Source organism: Oncorhynchus tshawytscha, linkage group LG10 (assembly GCF_018296145.1).
Source record: "Oncorhynchus tshawytscha isolate Ot180627B linkage group LG10, Otsh_v2.0, whole genome shotgun sequence".
Taxonomy (NCBI): domain Eukaryota; kingdom Metazoa; phylum Chordata; class Actinopteri; order Salmoniformes; family Salmonidae; genus Oncorhynchus; species Oncorhynchus tshawytscha.
This window is the reverse complement of record NC_056438.1, coordinates 34,417,670-34,435,125: the sequence shown is the minus strand read 5'-3', so window position 1 is coordinate 34,435,125 and position 17,456 is coordinate 34,417,670. Positions and strand designations below refer to the sequence as shown.

Here is a 17,456-nt window from a genome sequence, read left to right as displayed (position 1 = left end):
AAATAGTCGTCAAGACTCATTATATGGTAACTTATTTAGCCAATTCTACCACTTTTTCAAGCTAGGAGATTAATGTAAGAATATAAATTTACGAATGCCACGAGAGCTCGCTGAAACACCGTGTTCTCTCTACGGCGCCATTTTGTCCCCCCCATTTGATCGATTATTAACGTTTAAAAATACCTAAACTTGTATTACAAAAGTAGTTTGAAATGTTTTGGCAAAGTTTACAGGTAACTTTTGAGATATTTTGTAGTGACGCAGCACAAATTGGAAGCTGTTTTTTTCTGGATCAAACGCGCCAAATAAATGGACATTTTGGATATATATGGACGGAATTAATCGAACAAAAGGAACAATTGTGATGTTTATGGGACATATTGGAGTGCCAACAAAAGAAGCTTGTCAAAGGTAGGGCATGATTTATATTTTAATTCTGCGTTTTGGGTAGCACCTGCAGAGTTGAAATATGCTACTCTCTTTGTTTACTGTAGTGCTATCATCAGATAATAGCTTCTTATGCTTTCGCCGAAAAGCCTTTTTAAAATCTGACACGTTGGCTGGATTCACAACGAGTGTAGTTTTAATTTAGTATCCTACATGTGTGATTTAATGAAAGTTTGATTTTTATATCATTTTATTTGATTTTGCCACACTGCATTTTCCCTGGCTTTTGGCAAAGTGGGACGTGAGCGTCCCCTATCCTAGAGAGGTTAAACACTATGTAACTATTTACTCAATGTTTGGTTTGAACATGGCGAAACCTGAAGATGTTTGGAACAGTGCATCACTCCTATTCATGTTAACACTGCTTGGACTTCCAAATAAACATGGTTTATTAAACATTTTAACCAGAGATTGCCTCACCTTGTAGACTTACCTTAAGTCATTCAACTCCATGCAGCTTCCAAGTGATTTTAGGACAAATAGTTGCTTGTCTGAAGGGTTAATGTTGTTATGGGGCTAAAATATAAATGGGCTAATTGTTTCTGGTAACAGATGGAGTCAGGGTTGTTTCTCAATGAGACGATCTGCCTCAAGAGGTCAATGGTTGTCAACAGCCCCAAAACATCACTGCATGGAGGAATGGGCCAACATACCAGCAACAGTGTGTGAAAACCTTGTGAAGACTTACATAAAACCTTTGACCTCTGTCATTGCCAACAAAGGGTATATAACAAAGTATTAAGATAAACTTTGTTATTGACCAAACACTTATTTTCCACCATAATTTGCAAATAAATTCATTTAAAAAATGTTCTCATTTTGTCTGTCATAGTTGAAGTGTACCTATGATGAAAATTACAGGCCTCTCTCATCTTTTTAAGTGGGAGAACTTGCACAATTGGTGGCTGACTAAATACGTTTTTGCCCCACTGTAAGTTGATTATACAGACAATTTGGAATTTTCAACACTAATATTTCTCTTTTTCTTTCTTTTTTTAAACCGTCAATTAACTAGGCAAGTCGGTTGAGAACAAATTATAATTTACAATGACGGCAGACCCCGGCCAAACCCGGGCGACGCTGGGCCAATTGTGCGCCGCCCTATGGGACATAAAACAAGAAGCAATGCAGTCAATATTTCTATTAGCCCTTTGGTTACAGTGACAAGCAAGACGTACTGCTCTGTTCTGGGCCAGCTGCAGCTTTCCTAGGTCGTTTTTTCAGCACCTGACCGTATAACCGGGCAAGATGTGACAAAACCAGAGCCTGCAGGACTTGCTTGGTAGAATGTGGTGTTAAAAATGCAGAGCCCCTCTTTCTTGCAGACAGACTTCTACTTCTTTACAACAAGAGTCAATATGCCTTCACAATGACAGTTTATGGTATAACACAAAGAAGTTTCGTTGCCTCTACTTTCATAACAGCCACATCATTCATTACCAGATTCAGCTAACGTCTAGTACTCATGGAATGATTTGTACAATATTATAGCGGACAATATTGCCACCCCTATTTGCCATATCTTCAATTTAAGCCTACTAGAAAGTGTGTGCCCTCAGTGCTGGAGGGAAGCAAAAGTAATTCCGCTACCCAAGAATGGTAAAGCCCCCTTTACTGGTTCAAACAGCCAACCAATCAGCCTGTTACCAACCCTGAGTAAACTTTTGAAAAAAATTGTGTTTGACCAGTTCCAGTATTATTTTACAGTAAACAAATTGACAACAGACTTTCAGCACTCTGAGTTAGGCCAGTGTGTCTATGTATGTGGATGTCTCAACACTATACAGGTCAGCTACTACAGCGACTGCAATGATTGCAACACTTAACAAAAAGTTTCAGTTCGTTTCATAATGGGTGGCAAGAAATAAGTTAGTTTTTGAAATATTTCAGACTAAAAGCATTGTATTTGGGACAAATCATTCACTAAACCCTAAACCTCAACTAAATCTTGTAATGGATAATGTGTAAATTAAATCAAATCAAATTTTATTTGTCACATACACATGGTTAGCAGATGTTAATGCGAGTGTAGCGAAATGCTTGTGCTTCTAGTTCCGACAATGCAGTAATAACGAGCAAGTAATCTAACTAACAATTCCAAAAAAAACTACTGTCTTATACACAGTGTAAGGGGATAAAGAATATGTACATAAGGATATATGAACGAGTGATGGTACAGAGCAGCATAGGCAAGATACAGTAGATGATATTGAGTACAGTATATACATATGAGATAAGTATGTAAACCAAGTGGCATAGTTAAAGTGGCTAGTGATACATGTATTACATAAGGATGCAGTCGATGATATAGAGTACAGTATCAACGTATGCATATGAGATGAACAATGTAGGATAAGTAACATTATATAAGGTAGCATTGTTTAAAGTGGCTAGTGATATATTTACATCATTTCCCATCAATTCCCATGATTAAAGTGGCTGGAGTAGAGTCAGTGTCATTGACAGTGTGTTGGCAGTAGCCACTCAATGTTAGTGGTGGCTGTTTAACAGTCTGATGGCCTTGAGATAGAAGCTGTTTTTCAGTCTCTCGGTCCCAGCTTTGATGCACCTGTACTGACCTCGCCTTCTGGATGACAGCGGGGTGAACAGGCAGTGGCTCGGGTGGTTGATGTCCTTGATGATCTTTATGGCCTTCCTGTAGCATCGGGTGGTGTAGGTGTCCTGGAGGGCAGGTAGTTTGCCCCCGGTGATGCGTTGTGCAGACCTCACTACCCTCTGGAGAGCCTTACGGTTGAGGGCGGTGCAGTTGCCATACCAGGCGGTGATACAGCCCGCCAGGATGCTCTCGATTGTGCATCTGTAGAAGTTTGTGAGTGCTTTTGGTGACAAGCCAATTTCTTCAGCCTCCTGAGGTTGAAGAGGCGCTGCTGCGCCTTCCTCACGATGCTGTCTGTGTGAGTGGACCAATTCAGTTTGTCTGTGATGTGTATGCCGAGGAACTTAAAACTTGCTACCCTCTCCACTACTGTTCCATCGATGTGGATGTGGGGGTGTTCCCTCTGCTGTTTCCTGAAGTCCACAATCATCTCCTTAGTTTTGTTGACGTTGAGTGTGAGGTTATTTTCCTGACACCACACTCCGAGGGCCCTCACCTCCTCCCTGTAAGCCGTCTCGTCGTTGTTGGTAATCAAGCCTACCACTGTTGTGTCGTCCGCAAACTTGATGATTGAGTTGGAGGCGTGCATGGCCCCGCAGTCGTGGGTGAACAGGGAGTACAGGAGAGGGCTCAGAACGCACCCTTGTGGGGCCCCAGTGTTGAGGATCAGCGGGGAGGAGATGTTGTTGCCTACCCTCACCACCTGGGGGCGGCCCGTCAGGAAGTCCAGTACCCAGTTGCACAGGGCGGGGTCGAGACCCAGGGTCTCGAGCTTGATGACGAGCTTGGAGGGTACTATGGTGTTGAATGCCGAGCTGTAGTCGATGAACAGCATTCTCACATAGGTATTCCTCTTGTCCAGATGGGTTAGGGCAGTGTGCAGTGTGGTTGAGATTGCATCGTCTGTGGACCTATTTGGGCGGTAAGCAAATTGGAGTGGGTCAAGGGTGTCAGGTAGGGTGGAGGTGATATGGTCCTTGACTAGTCTCTCAAAGCACTTCATGATGACGGATGTGAGTGCTACAGGGCGGTAGTCGTTTAGCTCAGTTACCTTAGCTTTCTTGGGAACAGGAACAATGGTGGCCCTCTTGAAGCATGTGGGAACAGCAGACTGGTATAGGGATTGATTGAATATGTCCGTAAACACACCGGCCAGCTGGTCTGCGCATGCTCTGAGGGCGTGGCTGGGGATGCCGTCTGGGCCTGCAGCCTTGCGAGGGTTAACACGTTTAAATGTCTTACTCACTTCGGCTGCAGTGAAGGAGAGACCGCATGTTTCCGTTGCAGGCCGTGTCAGTGGCACTGTATTGTCCTCAAAGCGGGCAAAAAGTTATTTAGTCTGCCTGGGAGCAAGACATCCTGGTCCGTGACTGGGCTGGGTTTCTTCCTGTAGTCCGTGATTGACTGTAGACCCTGCCACATGCCTCTTGTGTCTGAGCCGTTGAATTGAGATTCTACTTTGTCTCTGTACTGGCGCTTAGCTTGTTTGATAGCCTTGCGGAGGGAATAGCTGCACTGTTTGTATTCAGTCATGTTACCAGACACCTTGCCCTGATTAAAAGCAGTGGTTCGTGCCTTCAGTTTCACACGAATGCTGCCATCAATCCACGGTTTCTGGTTAGGGAATGTTTTAATCGTTGCTATGGGAACGACATCTTCAACGCACGTTCTAATGAACTCGCACACCGTATCAGCGTATTCGTCAATGTTGTTGTCTGACGCAATACGAAACATCTCCCAGTCCACGTGATGGAAGCAGTCTTGGAGTGTGGAGTCAGCTTGGTCGGACCAGCGTTGGACAGACCTCAGCGTGGGAGCTTCTTGTTTTAGTTTCTGTTGAATTGAGCAAGTTGAGGTGATTAAACTGCTTGGTAGCTAAGATGGAGAGAAGTCTTTCCATAATAAAGCGGTGCTCTGCCTTAACAACACGAACAAGGCAGGTCCTACAGGTCCTAGTTTTGTCACACCTGGACTACTGTTCAGTCGTGTGGTCAGGTGCCACAAAGAGGGACTTAGGAAAATTACAGTTGGCTCAGAACAGGGCAGCACAGCTGGCCCTTAAAAATACACAGGGAGCTAACATTAATGATATTCATGTCAATCTCTCATGGCTCAAAGTGGAAGAAAGATTGAATTCATCACTACTTGTGTTGACAAGCTGAATGACAAGCTGAATGTACCGAGCTTTAAACTACTAGCACACAGCTTGGACACCCATGCATACATCACAGACATGTCACCAGAGGTTCTCGTCACAATCCCCAAGTCCAGAAGAGACTATGGGAGCCGCACAGTACTACATAGAGCCATGATTACATGGAACTCTACTCCACATCAGGTAACTGATGCAAGCAGTAGAATCACATTTAAAAAGCCGGTAGATGGAACTGTGAAGACGCACACTAGGTCAACACACGCATATGCACACAAGTGTTAGCACACGCAATCTACACACATGTACATTGAAATATTGTTATATGGTGGTATTATACATTTTGTATTGTAGATATGTAGTGGTGTAATAATGTTATATGATGTAATGTTTTATCTTATGTTTGATATGTAATGTAAGTGCCTTAATGTGTTTGGACCCAAGGAAGAAGCAGCAGCCAACGGTGATCCCTAAAAATAAACTCAGCAAAAAAAGAAACGTCCCCTTTTCAGGACCCTGTCTTTCAAAGATAAATTGTAAAAATCCAAATAACTTCACAGATCTTCATTGTAAAGGGTTTAAACACTTTCACATGCTTGTTCAACCAAAAACTATTAATGAACATGCACCTGTGGAATGGTCGTTAAGACACTAGCAGCTTACAGACGGTAGGCAATTAAGGTCACAGTTATGAGAACTTAGGACACTAAAGAGGCCTTTCTACTGACTCTGAAATACACCTAAAGAATGATGGCTAGGGTCCCTGCTCATCTGTGTGAACGTGCCTTAAGCATGCTGTAAGGAGGCATGAGGGCTGCTGATGTGGCCAAGGCAAAATATTGCAATATCCGTACCTTGAAACGCCTAAGACAGCGCTACAGTTAGTGCTACAGCTAGTTATTTCACGAGCTGTCGATGCTGACATGTATAGTGTTGAATCATCTGCATACTTTGTTTTTCTGGCTTGTGGTAGATCATTAGAAAAATTGAAAGAGTCCAAGACAGCTCTCTTGGAGAATACCACACTTTACATGTTTTACGTTAAAGAAAGCCCTTCGTGTTCTATTCGATAAATCATTTTTCAAAAACAAATGGTCAACAATATCAAAGGCTGCACTAAAATCTAACAATACAGCTCTCACAATCTTCTTATTCTACATGTCTTTCAGCCAAACATTAGACGTTTGCATCAGTGCAGTACATGTCAAATACAATGTTTTTAACATGTTGCTAAGAACTAGCAGCTGATTGATTGGCTGTTAGAGCCAGTAAAGGAAGCGTTACCTTTCTTGGGTAGCGGAATCACAAGTAATTGTCCAGGCTCAGATTGAAGATGTGGCAAATAGGAGGGGTGATATAGTCTGCTACCATCCTCAGTCATTTCCCATCTAGGTTGTCAATACCAGGTGGTTTCTCGTTATTGATTTCTCTTTTTCCACCTCTCCCACATGAACTTTACCCAATTCTAAATTACAATGCATTTTTATCAGTATTAGGTTTTTTATGCATGAATGGCTCACAGTTTGTTGTTGGCACGTCATGCCAAAGTTTGCCCATGTTGCCAATGAAATAGTTGTTTAAATAATTAGCATTGGCAAAAGGTTTTGTGATAAATGAGCCATCTGGTTCTATGAAAAAAAAGTTTGATTGGTCTTTCTACCCATAATGTCATTTAAAGTACTCCAAAGCTTTTTTCCATCACTTTATTTCAGCTATCTTAGTTTCACAACACAATTCATTATTCTATTTTGTTCAATTTAGTCACACAATTTCTCAATTTACAATATGTCTGCCAATCACATGAGCAGCCAGACTTATTTGCAACTCCCTTTTCCTCATTTCTCTCCAATGGTTGTGGACACTGCTTTATAACAAAGTTCTACACCAGGTGTAAAAAATAAATAATGCACCTGGATGATTTTGTTCCTGTACTATTTGTAAACACTCTGGTAGGTTGATTGATAACCTGAACCATATTACAGGCACTGGTTACAGTGAGAAGCTTCCTCTTCAGTGGCCAGCTTGATGAAAACTAGTCTATATTTGATGAAAACTAGTCTATATTCAGGTCAGCCAGAAAATATACCTAACATCACACACATTATCAAGCATTGCACACATATTATCCAGATACTGACTGTTAGCACTTGGCCTATAGCAGCGCCCCAAAATAAGAGGCTTTAGATGAGGTAGGTGAACTTGCAACCGCAACACTTTGACAGTATTAGACACGAAATCCTTTACACGAATATGGCTCTTAACATTGTGATATCCTGGGAGGTCTACCCGGGGGGTTGGTGATAGAGTGGAGGTACGTCCCGCTACGTTGACTCTCTCTGCTGGGAGTACCCGGGCTGGGCATGCCGACGCTGATCGCACCAATTCGGGGCCAACCAGCTGTGCAGGCCACAAATGGAGGACTGTGGCACACCGCAGGAGGAAAAAGGAGAGGCAGGGAGTGAGCCTACAGATGGGAACGAAGCTCCCGGGGCAATATATTTATATAGCCCTTCTTATATCAGCTGATACCACAAAGTGCTGTACAGAAACACAGCCTAAAACCCCAAACAGCAAGCAACGCAGGTGTAGAAGCACAGTGGCTAGGAAAAACTCCCTATAAAGGCCAAAACCTAGGAAGAAACCTAGAGAGGTACCAGGCTATGAGGGGTGGCCAGTCCTCTTCTGGCTGTGCCGGGTGGAGATTATAACAGAACATGGCCAAGATGTTCAAATGTTCATCAATGACCAACATGGTCAAATACTAATAATCACAGGAGTAAATGTCAATTGGCTTTTCATAGCCGATCATTGAGAGCATCTCTACCGCTCCTCCTGTCTCTAGAGAGTTGAAAACACCAGGTCTGGGACAGGTAGCACATCCGGTGAACAGGTCAGGGTTCCATAACCGCAGGCAGAACAGTTGAAACTGGAGCAGCAGCATGGCCAGGTGGACTGGGGACAGCAAGGAGTCATCAGAGTTTGGTCAGAGTCAAGTATAAACAAGTATTTATTTGTCAATGAGCTGTGGCGTTTGGTCAGAGTCAGACCAATGGGTCGTGGAAGAAGTTGCGTATGTGCTGAGCCGTGGCCTGGCCCACGATGTGTTCCAGTTCGTGCGTTCCTGCGTTGCACAGCTGGTGGATACTGGAGTAGTGCTGGAGCAGGGATGACAGCAAGGAGTCATCAAGGTAGTCCTGAGGCATGGTCCTAGGGCTCAGGTCCTCAGAGAGAGAGAGAGAAAGAAAAAGAGAATTAGAGAGAGCATACTTAAATTCACACAGGACACCGGATAAGACAAGAGAAATACTCCAGATATAACAGACTGACCCTAGCCCCCCGACACAAACTACAGCAGCATAAATACTGGAGACTGAGACAGGAGGAGTCAGGAGACACTGGGGCCCCATCTGATGATACCCCCGGACAGGGCCAAACAGGCAGGATATAACCCCACCCACTTTGCCAAAGCACAGGCCCCACACCACTAGAGGGTTATCTTCAAAACACCAACTTACAAGTGTACTGCCTGCCTTGTGAGTGGGAGGAGACTGGGAAAGGTCAAACAAGGCAAGGAGGGAAAAGAAAGTGTTGGAAATAAATTAATCGAAGGCAGATGTTGGGAGGTTGAAGTCGCCAAGTATGAAGAGCCATCATCAGGAAATGAGTTTATCAAGGTTAAGCTCATTGAGGAACTCTAAGGGGACCTTTTGGGTGATAGATGACAACATTCTTAAACTTGAGTGACATGAAATTCAAATGAGGAGATGGACAGGTGAGTGAGGGAGAAAAGAGAAAATGGCCACTTAGGAGAAATTAGTACCCCTGTGCCAGCACCTCAAGAGGGTATCTAAGGCAGAGGAGGCTGGTGGGAGGAGCTATATGAGGACAGGCTCATAGCAATGGCTGGAATGTTATTAATGGGATGGAGTCAAACATGTGGTTTGCATGTTTGTGTTTGATACAATTCCATTCCAGCCATTACAACGAGCCCGTCCTCCCACCAGCCTACTCTGATCTAAGGAGGGACCAGAATTTAACCCCAGATATGATCTGGGACTGGCTGCCATAATTTTCCTTAACTCAACATTCCCACATCCTTTGTGTGTTTAACACCATCTGCATTCTTTTCCAATAGGGTGAAATGGGAGAGCGAGGTGAAAAGGTAAAGACTTGATTTTAATTGTCAAACTTCATGTTCAACCCACCCCTCTATGCAACATTATATTTAGTTTCTTGGGGATATAAAATCTATTATGTAATAATGTTATATGATCTTGTGTCAACAGTTTTGTTATATTGGTCTCAAGGGTTTTTAATCGTGCATGGAGGTCAATTGGAGATCTGCACCGGCCGAAACTCTTCCGTTTGTCATTCTACCTGGTAGTTAATTGCACTTCCTGGTGTCCCAGGTCTGAATTAGTCCCTGATTAGAAGGAGAGAATGAAAACCAGAAGTGAATACCTAGGATGGAAACCTGGAACCAGGATTGGCCAGCCCTGGTTTAGAGTAACAGTGAACTAAACCATCCTTTGTAGTTTAGCGGAACAGTTACCTTGATTTTCCTACTTTACACTGTAGCATTATATAAGTCATGAACAGGCGTAATAAATTAGTTTTAAACTGCACCATTCAATTGGAAGGCAGGTAGCATAGTAAACAAAAGGTTGTTTGTTTGAATAGCAGAGCAGATTAGGTTAAGAATCTGGCAATGTACCCAATGCACCTAACCCTAATTGCTCTTGTAAGTCACTGGATAAGAATGTCTACTAAATGACTGAAACATGTTTTAAAATTTGTAGTGTTGTCATTTGTAATTGACCGCCTTATGTATAAAAAAAAATATATATATATATAAATATATAAATATATAAAAATATATATATATAAATATATATATATAAATTGTGTTTTTTACATTGGTTAAAAGTAGAGACAGAGCTAGAAAATTGTGTATCATGCACTGCGGTTGAAGAACAATGGGAAAGTCATTCTGCTTGAAAGTTGATAAACACTTTTGAGAAAATGGCCATTGAATGTTTTGGTTCACCTACTGGAGAGCTCTTCTTTGTCTACACCCATTCATCATCATTTAGCCTTAGCCCCACCCATCTCTTTTAGGATTCACATGTGAGGCCATGTGCTAAACAGAGTGAGTAGCTAAGCAAAGATTTCAAGACTAAAAGTGGTAAAGGTAAATAGACTACAATAAGGAAAAAAATATATCTAGTCCTTGGCCTACATCGTAATCTGACTTTGGTGCAGGTTATGTTATTCTTCACATTTTTGGTCTCTGGTAAACACACACTATATCAAATTAAAATCTACATTTATTTGTCACTTGCACAGGATACAGAAGATGTAAACGGTACAGTGAAATGCTTACTTGCATAGTAGCAATCTCAAAAACAGAAAGTGTTCACATTTCTTTAAATACAATTTTACAATTATTAGACGATTCTTACCTGACACACTTCACCACCCCCAGCCACATCTAGATAAGTGGATTGGTCACTGTTGTCTAGACATGTACACATGTTCATGAAATACAGGAGAGGGCTGTAATCACCACCAGACACACCTGGCTAACTTGATGGGTCATGTAATCATCTGGCTAAGTGGAGTCTTTTGTTTAGACAAAAGCTAGCAAAACAATGTACCGGGCATAATCCCAACTCATACTACTACCAATACAAATATTGTCATAGCTGTATTATTAATCTGCAGGTAGCTAAATAGCTAACCAACTAGGTTCAATGTTAGCAAGCTAACTGGCAGACTGGAACCATTTAACTCCATTTTGTTTGTAGCTACATCTTGTTTGCTAGTGTTGTGTCTAGTCACTCCGGTTCACACTGACCGTAGCTTGTGCAGAAAGTAGCCCATCACTTTTTCCAACTGATCTGTTGATAGTGCCTGCTAAATTCAGGGCATCAATGTTGAGAAAAGTTACAAAACTTTTGTAGTTCGACGGCTTACGTTATATCTTTCAAAAACGGCACATACTGAGTAGCTCACGTTATAGACAGAAGCATGCTACATGGCAGACCATTCCAAACTCATCTCCTGGCATGTCCAGCCCATCAATTATCTCAGCCAAATCATGGCTAGTGGGAAGGTTCCTGACTTTTTCTGTGACTAGACTCGGAATACAAGTTCTCATTAAATCACATGAAATTTCACATTTTCCAAAAGGCATTTCTGCCAAAAAAAAACAAAAAAAATTATGTAAACGTTCAAATGCTTCTCCTGACATGCAACATATGTCTAGTTTCCTGAAACAAGTCACATTTTATAGAAAGGTTCCATTGAATCACTTTATATCTAAACTCAAGACAAAATTGTGATGTTAGAACCAAACCGTTTTCAGACGGCATGTCACAAATCCCTCGAAGTTTCCGAACATCAGCAGAGTCAATTATGTTGAGTCATAGGACCAAGCTTGTTGCAAGGTCTTGGTGGAACCTAATCAGCCAAGATTTGGAGGCTATGCAGTGGTGATGCTGGGCAAACAAAAGTCCCAGCTCCCTCCCAGTCTAATGATTTGATTTGCTATCATTGGCTGGGTGCGAGAAGGAGGTGAAAACTCTCAACCCGTCCCCTGGGCCAGGGAGGTAGGTGGGGATGTGGTTACTCGTCAGCTCATTGGCACCATCACCCCAATCACAGAGAAGGCCTTATTTACAGTAGCATGCCCAAAGGGATGTGGCCCCTTCTCACTACCTCTCAGCGAAGTGGTACCCTTAGGTCAGGGGCAATCTGTTCAATGCGCTCAAATTTGTCAACAGTTGTGTTTCTCATGCTAGTCGAGACTATGGATGAGACTACAGAAACCAAGATGTGAAATCAGCACCAAGGCTCAGTGTGTTACTGAGCCTTGCCTGGTGTCAACTGCCATTTGTTAACAGCTACTATGTACTAGAACATGTGTTCTAGTCTGAATAGCCACAATTATTCTATTTAATTTTCAATGTTCTTATCTGTTTGTAAATTATGAATAAGCCATTTCAAGATACTTGGTAAATATAATTGCTTGTCTGCTGTTTTGCACACAGGGTGACATGGGAGAAGATGGGCAAAAAGGTGAAGTCGGGGAGAAGGTATGTAAATTCAACTTAACCTTCCTTCCTTTGTGTTTACTCCTGAAACTTGATAGAGAGAGCCTGGCTCTAGAAAGGAGCAACAGCTTAATGTGAGCCATTTGTGAAACAGTGGAAATGAGCTGAAGTAGCTAGTGAAAGCAGAAGCCAAGAAAATAAGGCAGGCATCGTTAACACTTAACACTCTTTCTTTGCGTGTAAGTGGTCCTTATTGTTGCACTTCGGTTATTCTACATTTCCTGGTTGGATGCTTTTTGAGTTAATATGGGACCATTTAACATTAAGACAGCTCATCTAGTTATACTCCATTCCAACAATAAAGGGGCAGGTCTTTGTAGGACGCTTTGTGTCAAACCAGCCCACTGGTTTTCCCATGCCTTTCAAAAACAAGGCATATTTTTCACTCAAACCGTTCGTTTCACACAGTAATCATGATTTTCCTAATTTTTGTATTTGTCCCAGATTAGTTTACAGTTGAACAATTCTATGGGAAACATGGTAATACTTTAGAATACTGTTCAGTAATAAACCATTGATAAGGCATTTAGAAACATTTTGCTCACTATTTATTAATGTAAGTTACTTATTCACACATTTTTAAACAACTTGATGAAGGACCTTATAAACAATTTACTAATCATTAGTAAAGTATTGTTGCAGTCTGTAATTTTAGGGATATTTATACTTTATAAATGTTTTGAGGGGCCAGTGTAATTCCTAACGAAAATATGGACATTACAGCAGTACTTATAGGTCTCAAAATAAAAAATGGTATTCAAAAACAGTCACATTGTAGTAGTGTGTGTGGAATGCAGTCACTCCTTAAACAAACATAGACTGTTTACAAAGGTCAGAAAACAAACATCTAAATACATAGTGTAATAATTCAGTGAAATTATGTTTAAAGGGTTACTACATGTAAAAGGCATAGTAAAAGTGCAGCCAAACAAAGCAATGTGAAATTAGGCTGCTGCCAAATACTTAAAAACTGGAAATATTGAAAGGATATACTGTTTGCATAACATTTAGACCTGCAAATACCTTTAAATGTCAATCACATGAAGGAATATAAATCCACTTGAGAAAAACTTGCTGGTCCAAACAGTTGTGTGTTAAATGTCCCTATTTTATGATTAGTTTGCATTGCAGTTCAGCAGATGCTCTTATCTAAAGCAACTTACAGTATTGAGAGTAGATATTTTTTCACAACGTCCTTCTTGGGAATCAAACCCACAACCCTGGCATTGCAAGTGCCATGCTGTACCAACTGAGCCACATGGGATCATTAGAAAAACATGACAACATTAGAAAAACATTCGCAATACAACACTTCCTCACATCCTTTTTACAGTTTTTGTGATTAAAATGTTATATATACAATATTTCCTTAAAGCCTGCCTTCTTAGCACCCAATTTATCACGTGATGTACATAAAGGGTACATTTATATAGGCAGTGCTCCACATTAAATGGCACAACTGAGAGGGTGGGCTTGTCTTCTATGTTGTATTTGTTTTTATTATGGATACCCATTAGCTGCTGCCAAGGCAACAGCTACTCTTCCTGGGGTCCAGCAAAATTAAGGCAGTTATACAATTTTTTAAAATACAATACATTCATAGCAGATTTCACAACACATTAAGAATGTGTGTGTATAGTGTGTATGTAATCGTGTGTTTGTATGCATAAGTTTGTGTTGCTTCACAGTCCCCGCTGTTCCATAAGGGGTATTTTTATCCGTTTTTGAAATCTAATTTTACTGCTTGCATGAGTTACTTGATGTGGAATAGAGTTATATGCCAGTAGTTCAAACAGCTCGGTGCATTCAACATATAAATACCTGGGCTCCCGAGTGGCACAACAGTCTAAGGCACTGTATCTCGGGCTGTATCACAACCGGCCGTGATTGGGAGTCCCATAGGGCTGCGCACAATTGGCCCAGAGCCATCTGGGTTAGGGTTTGGCCAGGGTAGGCCGTCTTTGTAAATAAGAATTTGTTCTTAGCTGACTTGCCTAGTTAAATAAAGGTTAAATAAGCTAAAATATCAGAAAAAAATCATAAATAGTAAAGGCCAGTATCAACTTCTTTTCATAAATAAAGGGAATAAAATCACCTCAAAACGAGTGGTCAAATGACTTGCGTACAGAAGCAAACACCAACAAGCTTCAAATTTGCATTGAGCATAGGAATTGCACTCTACAAATGAAATATCATCATTATTACTATTATTTTTTATAATAAAGAGATACAAATACATGTAAAAAGCTTAATTACATGAAGGAAAATCAGTGGGAATATAGCCAGAATTTAAACAAAAGAAAGGAGAATGTAATATATTTTAAATTAAATTTAAAAAATACATTGCGATGAAGCCGCCCCTGTGTGTGGATGCTATTTATTAAACATGTTGACATTTCTTAGTGTCTATTGGGAAATATTCATTTTTTTGATGATTGGAGAAAGAAAACAAGTAGGCTGTCAGTATGGTATAATTGTCACGATCTGACCTTTATTCCTTTGTTTTGTCTTTATTTAGTATGGTCAAGGCGTGAGTTGGGGTGGGCAGTCTTAGTTTTTCTATATTTTCTATTTCTGTGTTTGGCCTGATATGGTTCTCAATCAGAGGCTATCATCTATCGTTGTCCCTGATTGAGAATTTAGGTAGCCTGTTTTCCTTTGTGTTTTGTGGGTGGTTATTTTCAGTCTTTGTGTGTCTGCACCAGATAGAACGGTTTCGGTTGTCACTTTGTTGTTTTGTATTTTTGAAGTGTTCAGTTTCTTATTAAAAAGATGAACACTAACCACGCTGCGCTTTGGTCCTCTCCTTCTTCCACAGACGACAACCCTTACAGTAATATACTTGTGGGAACTATTTACGGAAAATATATTCAAAATAATACATATAGGAGCAAATCAGCCTGAATATCAGGACGCACAACTGCAACGCATTTCGACCAGTAATTCATACTCACATTGCATCTAAAACTGTTCTTTAAAAATTGCAACCCTCTCTCCACACAAAAAGTGTGTTTAGGGCTCCATCTATTTTCATCCCAACTGGGCCTATTGACCCAGCTGTGGATACGTACTACAGACTGGTGCGTAAAGACATATCCAAGCTAGAGGCCTATGTCAGAAATAACTTTACCTGCGCTGAGAAACAAGCCCTTAAATCTCCAGAATTGCACCTCTATAGTATATCCGCTCTATCCGCTGTTATTGTACAAGACTACACTGTCTATAAGACTGAAATACTCATGAAACTGAATGATCGGATGTTTTTTAAAAGACTCACTACAAACCACACAAAAACAGCTTTTGGCTGTAATGAACAGACAGTCACCGAGGGCATGCACAATGGTGATATCACCAAAAGCAAAGACAGATTATTGGTGCGTAAAAACAGCTCCACGCTGGTTATCTGCAGTCCCTTAAAATACTGTTTATCTACATCCCCAAAGGGACAGGACAAATCTTCTTTGCCACATCAGACCAGGTTTTGCAGAAGGCATAAAGATCTCTGCTCAACTTCAAATGCCCTGATTGCTAAATATGCTCTTATGTACTATGACACTTTTCTTTACCACAATTAGACATTAATTAAACTTCTTCCCGCTAATAAAAACAGCTCCACACAACATTATTGTTCAAATAATCCATGCACTCAGACATTTTTTTGCCCAGTAGGTGGCTTTTGACTCCTGGTCGTGTGAAGTTTTTGAAATAGCCTAATCGGCCTGTGCAGAATATTAAAGTAGTAATCGTTTATTATTATTATTATTACTGCTACTAATGTATGAGGCTGTAAAACAGCCAAAGCAAGTTGTTCCCTGCAATGCCAGGATTTCTTTTGCAACCCATCCGTCAAATCCATCCATTACACACAGGTCTCCATCTCAAGCGCTCCTTCTCGAGGATGCTTTCAAATAAAGTTTTTTTGCTTTCCCTTATCAAGTTAATAGGTTGTTGTCTTCGGTGTATTAAAAATCTGATTGCTTCTTTGTTTCCCTCTGGCTGGTACTTCAGAATGTCCATGGCCAAGAAGAACGTGTTCAAACATTCATTCGTTGCTTGTGCTGTTGGACTACTAAATAGTATCGGTATATGCACTTATCTATATTACCATTGCAGTTGGGGCAGCGGTCAAATGTGAGTGAATGCAAAATCAAATCAAATCGCATTAGACACCTACTTCATAAATAACAGGTCTAGAATAACAGTGAAATGCTTACTTACGGGCCCTTCCCAACAATGCAGAGAGAAATAAAAGAGAAATAGTAGAAAAGTAAAACACGTAATAATAAATACACCAGGAGTCACAATAACTTGGCTATTTACAAGTGATACCATTACCAGGTTGATATGCAGGAGTACGAGGTAATTGAGGTAGATACAGTGCCTTGCGAAAGTATTCGGCCCCCTTGAACTTTGCGACCTTTTGCCACATTTCAGGCTTCAAACATAAAGATATAAAACTGTATTTTTTTGTGAAGAATCAACAACAAGTGGACACAATCATGAACACAGTCATGAAGTGGAACGACATTTATTGGATATTTCAAACTTTTTTAACAAATCAAAAACTGAAAAATTGGGCGTGCAAAATTATTCAGCCCCCTTAAGTTAATACTTTGTAGCGCCACCTTTTGCTGCGATTACAGCTGTAAGTCGCTTGGGGTATGTCTCTATCAGTTTTGCACATCGAGAGACTGAAATTGTTTCCCATTCCTCCTTGCAAAACAGCTCGAGCTCAGTGAGGTTGGATGGAGAGCATTTGTGAACAGCAGTTTTCAGTTCTTTCCACAGATTCTCGATTGGATTCAGGTCTGGACTTTGACTTGGCCATTCTAACACCTGTATATGTTTATTTTTGAACCATTCCATTGTAGATTTTGCTTTATGTTTTGGATCATTGTCTTGTTGGAAGACAAATCTCCGTCCCAGTCTCAGGTCTTTTGCAGACTCCATCAGGTTTTCTTCCAGAATGGGCCTGTATTTGGCTCCATCCATCTTCCCTGTCCCTGCTGAAGAAAAGCAGGCCCAAACCATGATGCTGCCACCACCATGTTTGACAGTGGGGATGATGTGTTCAGGGTGATGAGCTGTGTTGCTTTTACGCCAAACATAACATTTTGCATTGTTG

General features: G+C 40.9%; 1 protein-coding gene across 9 annotated transcripts in view; it reads left to right on the top strand.

Moving 5' to 3' along the window:
- LOC112260125 (collagen alpha-1(XXV) chain) overlaps positions 1-17,456 on the top strand; it is a 337,796-nt gene that overhangs the window by 262,420 nt on the left and 57,920 nt on the right. For all 9 annotated transcript variants that reach the window (XM_042328516.1, XM_042328517.1, XM_024434986.2 and 6 more), the window contains 2 exons: positions 9,352-9,378; positions 12,269-12,313. In XM_042328516.1, the coding sequence (XP_042184450.1) occupies positions 9,352-9,378; positions 12,269-12,313 (72 nt within the window). The remainder of the gene's footprint in view (positions 1-9,351; positions 9,379-12,268; positions 12,314-17,456) is intronic.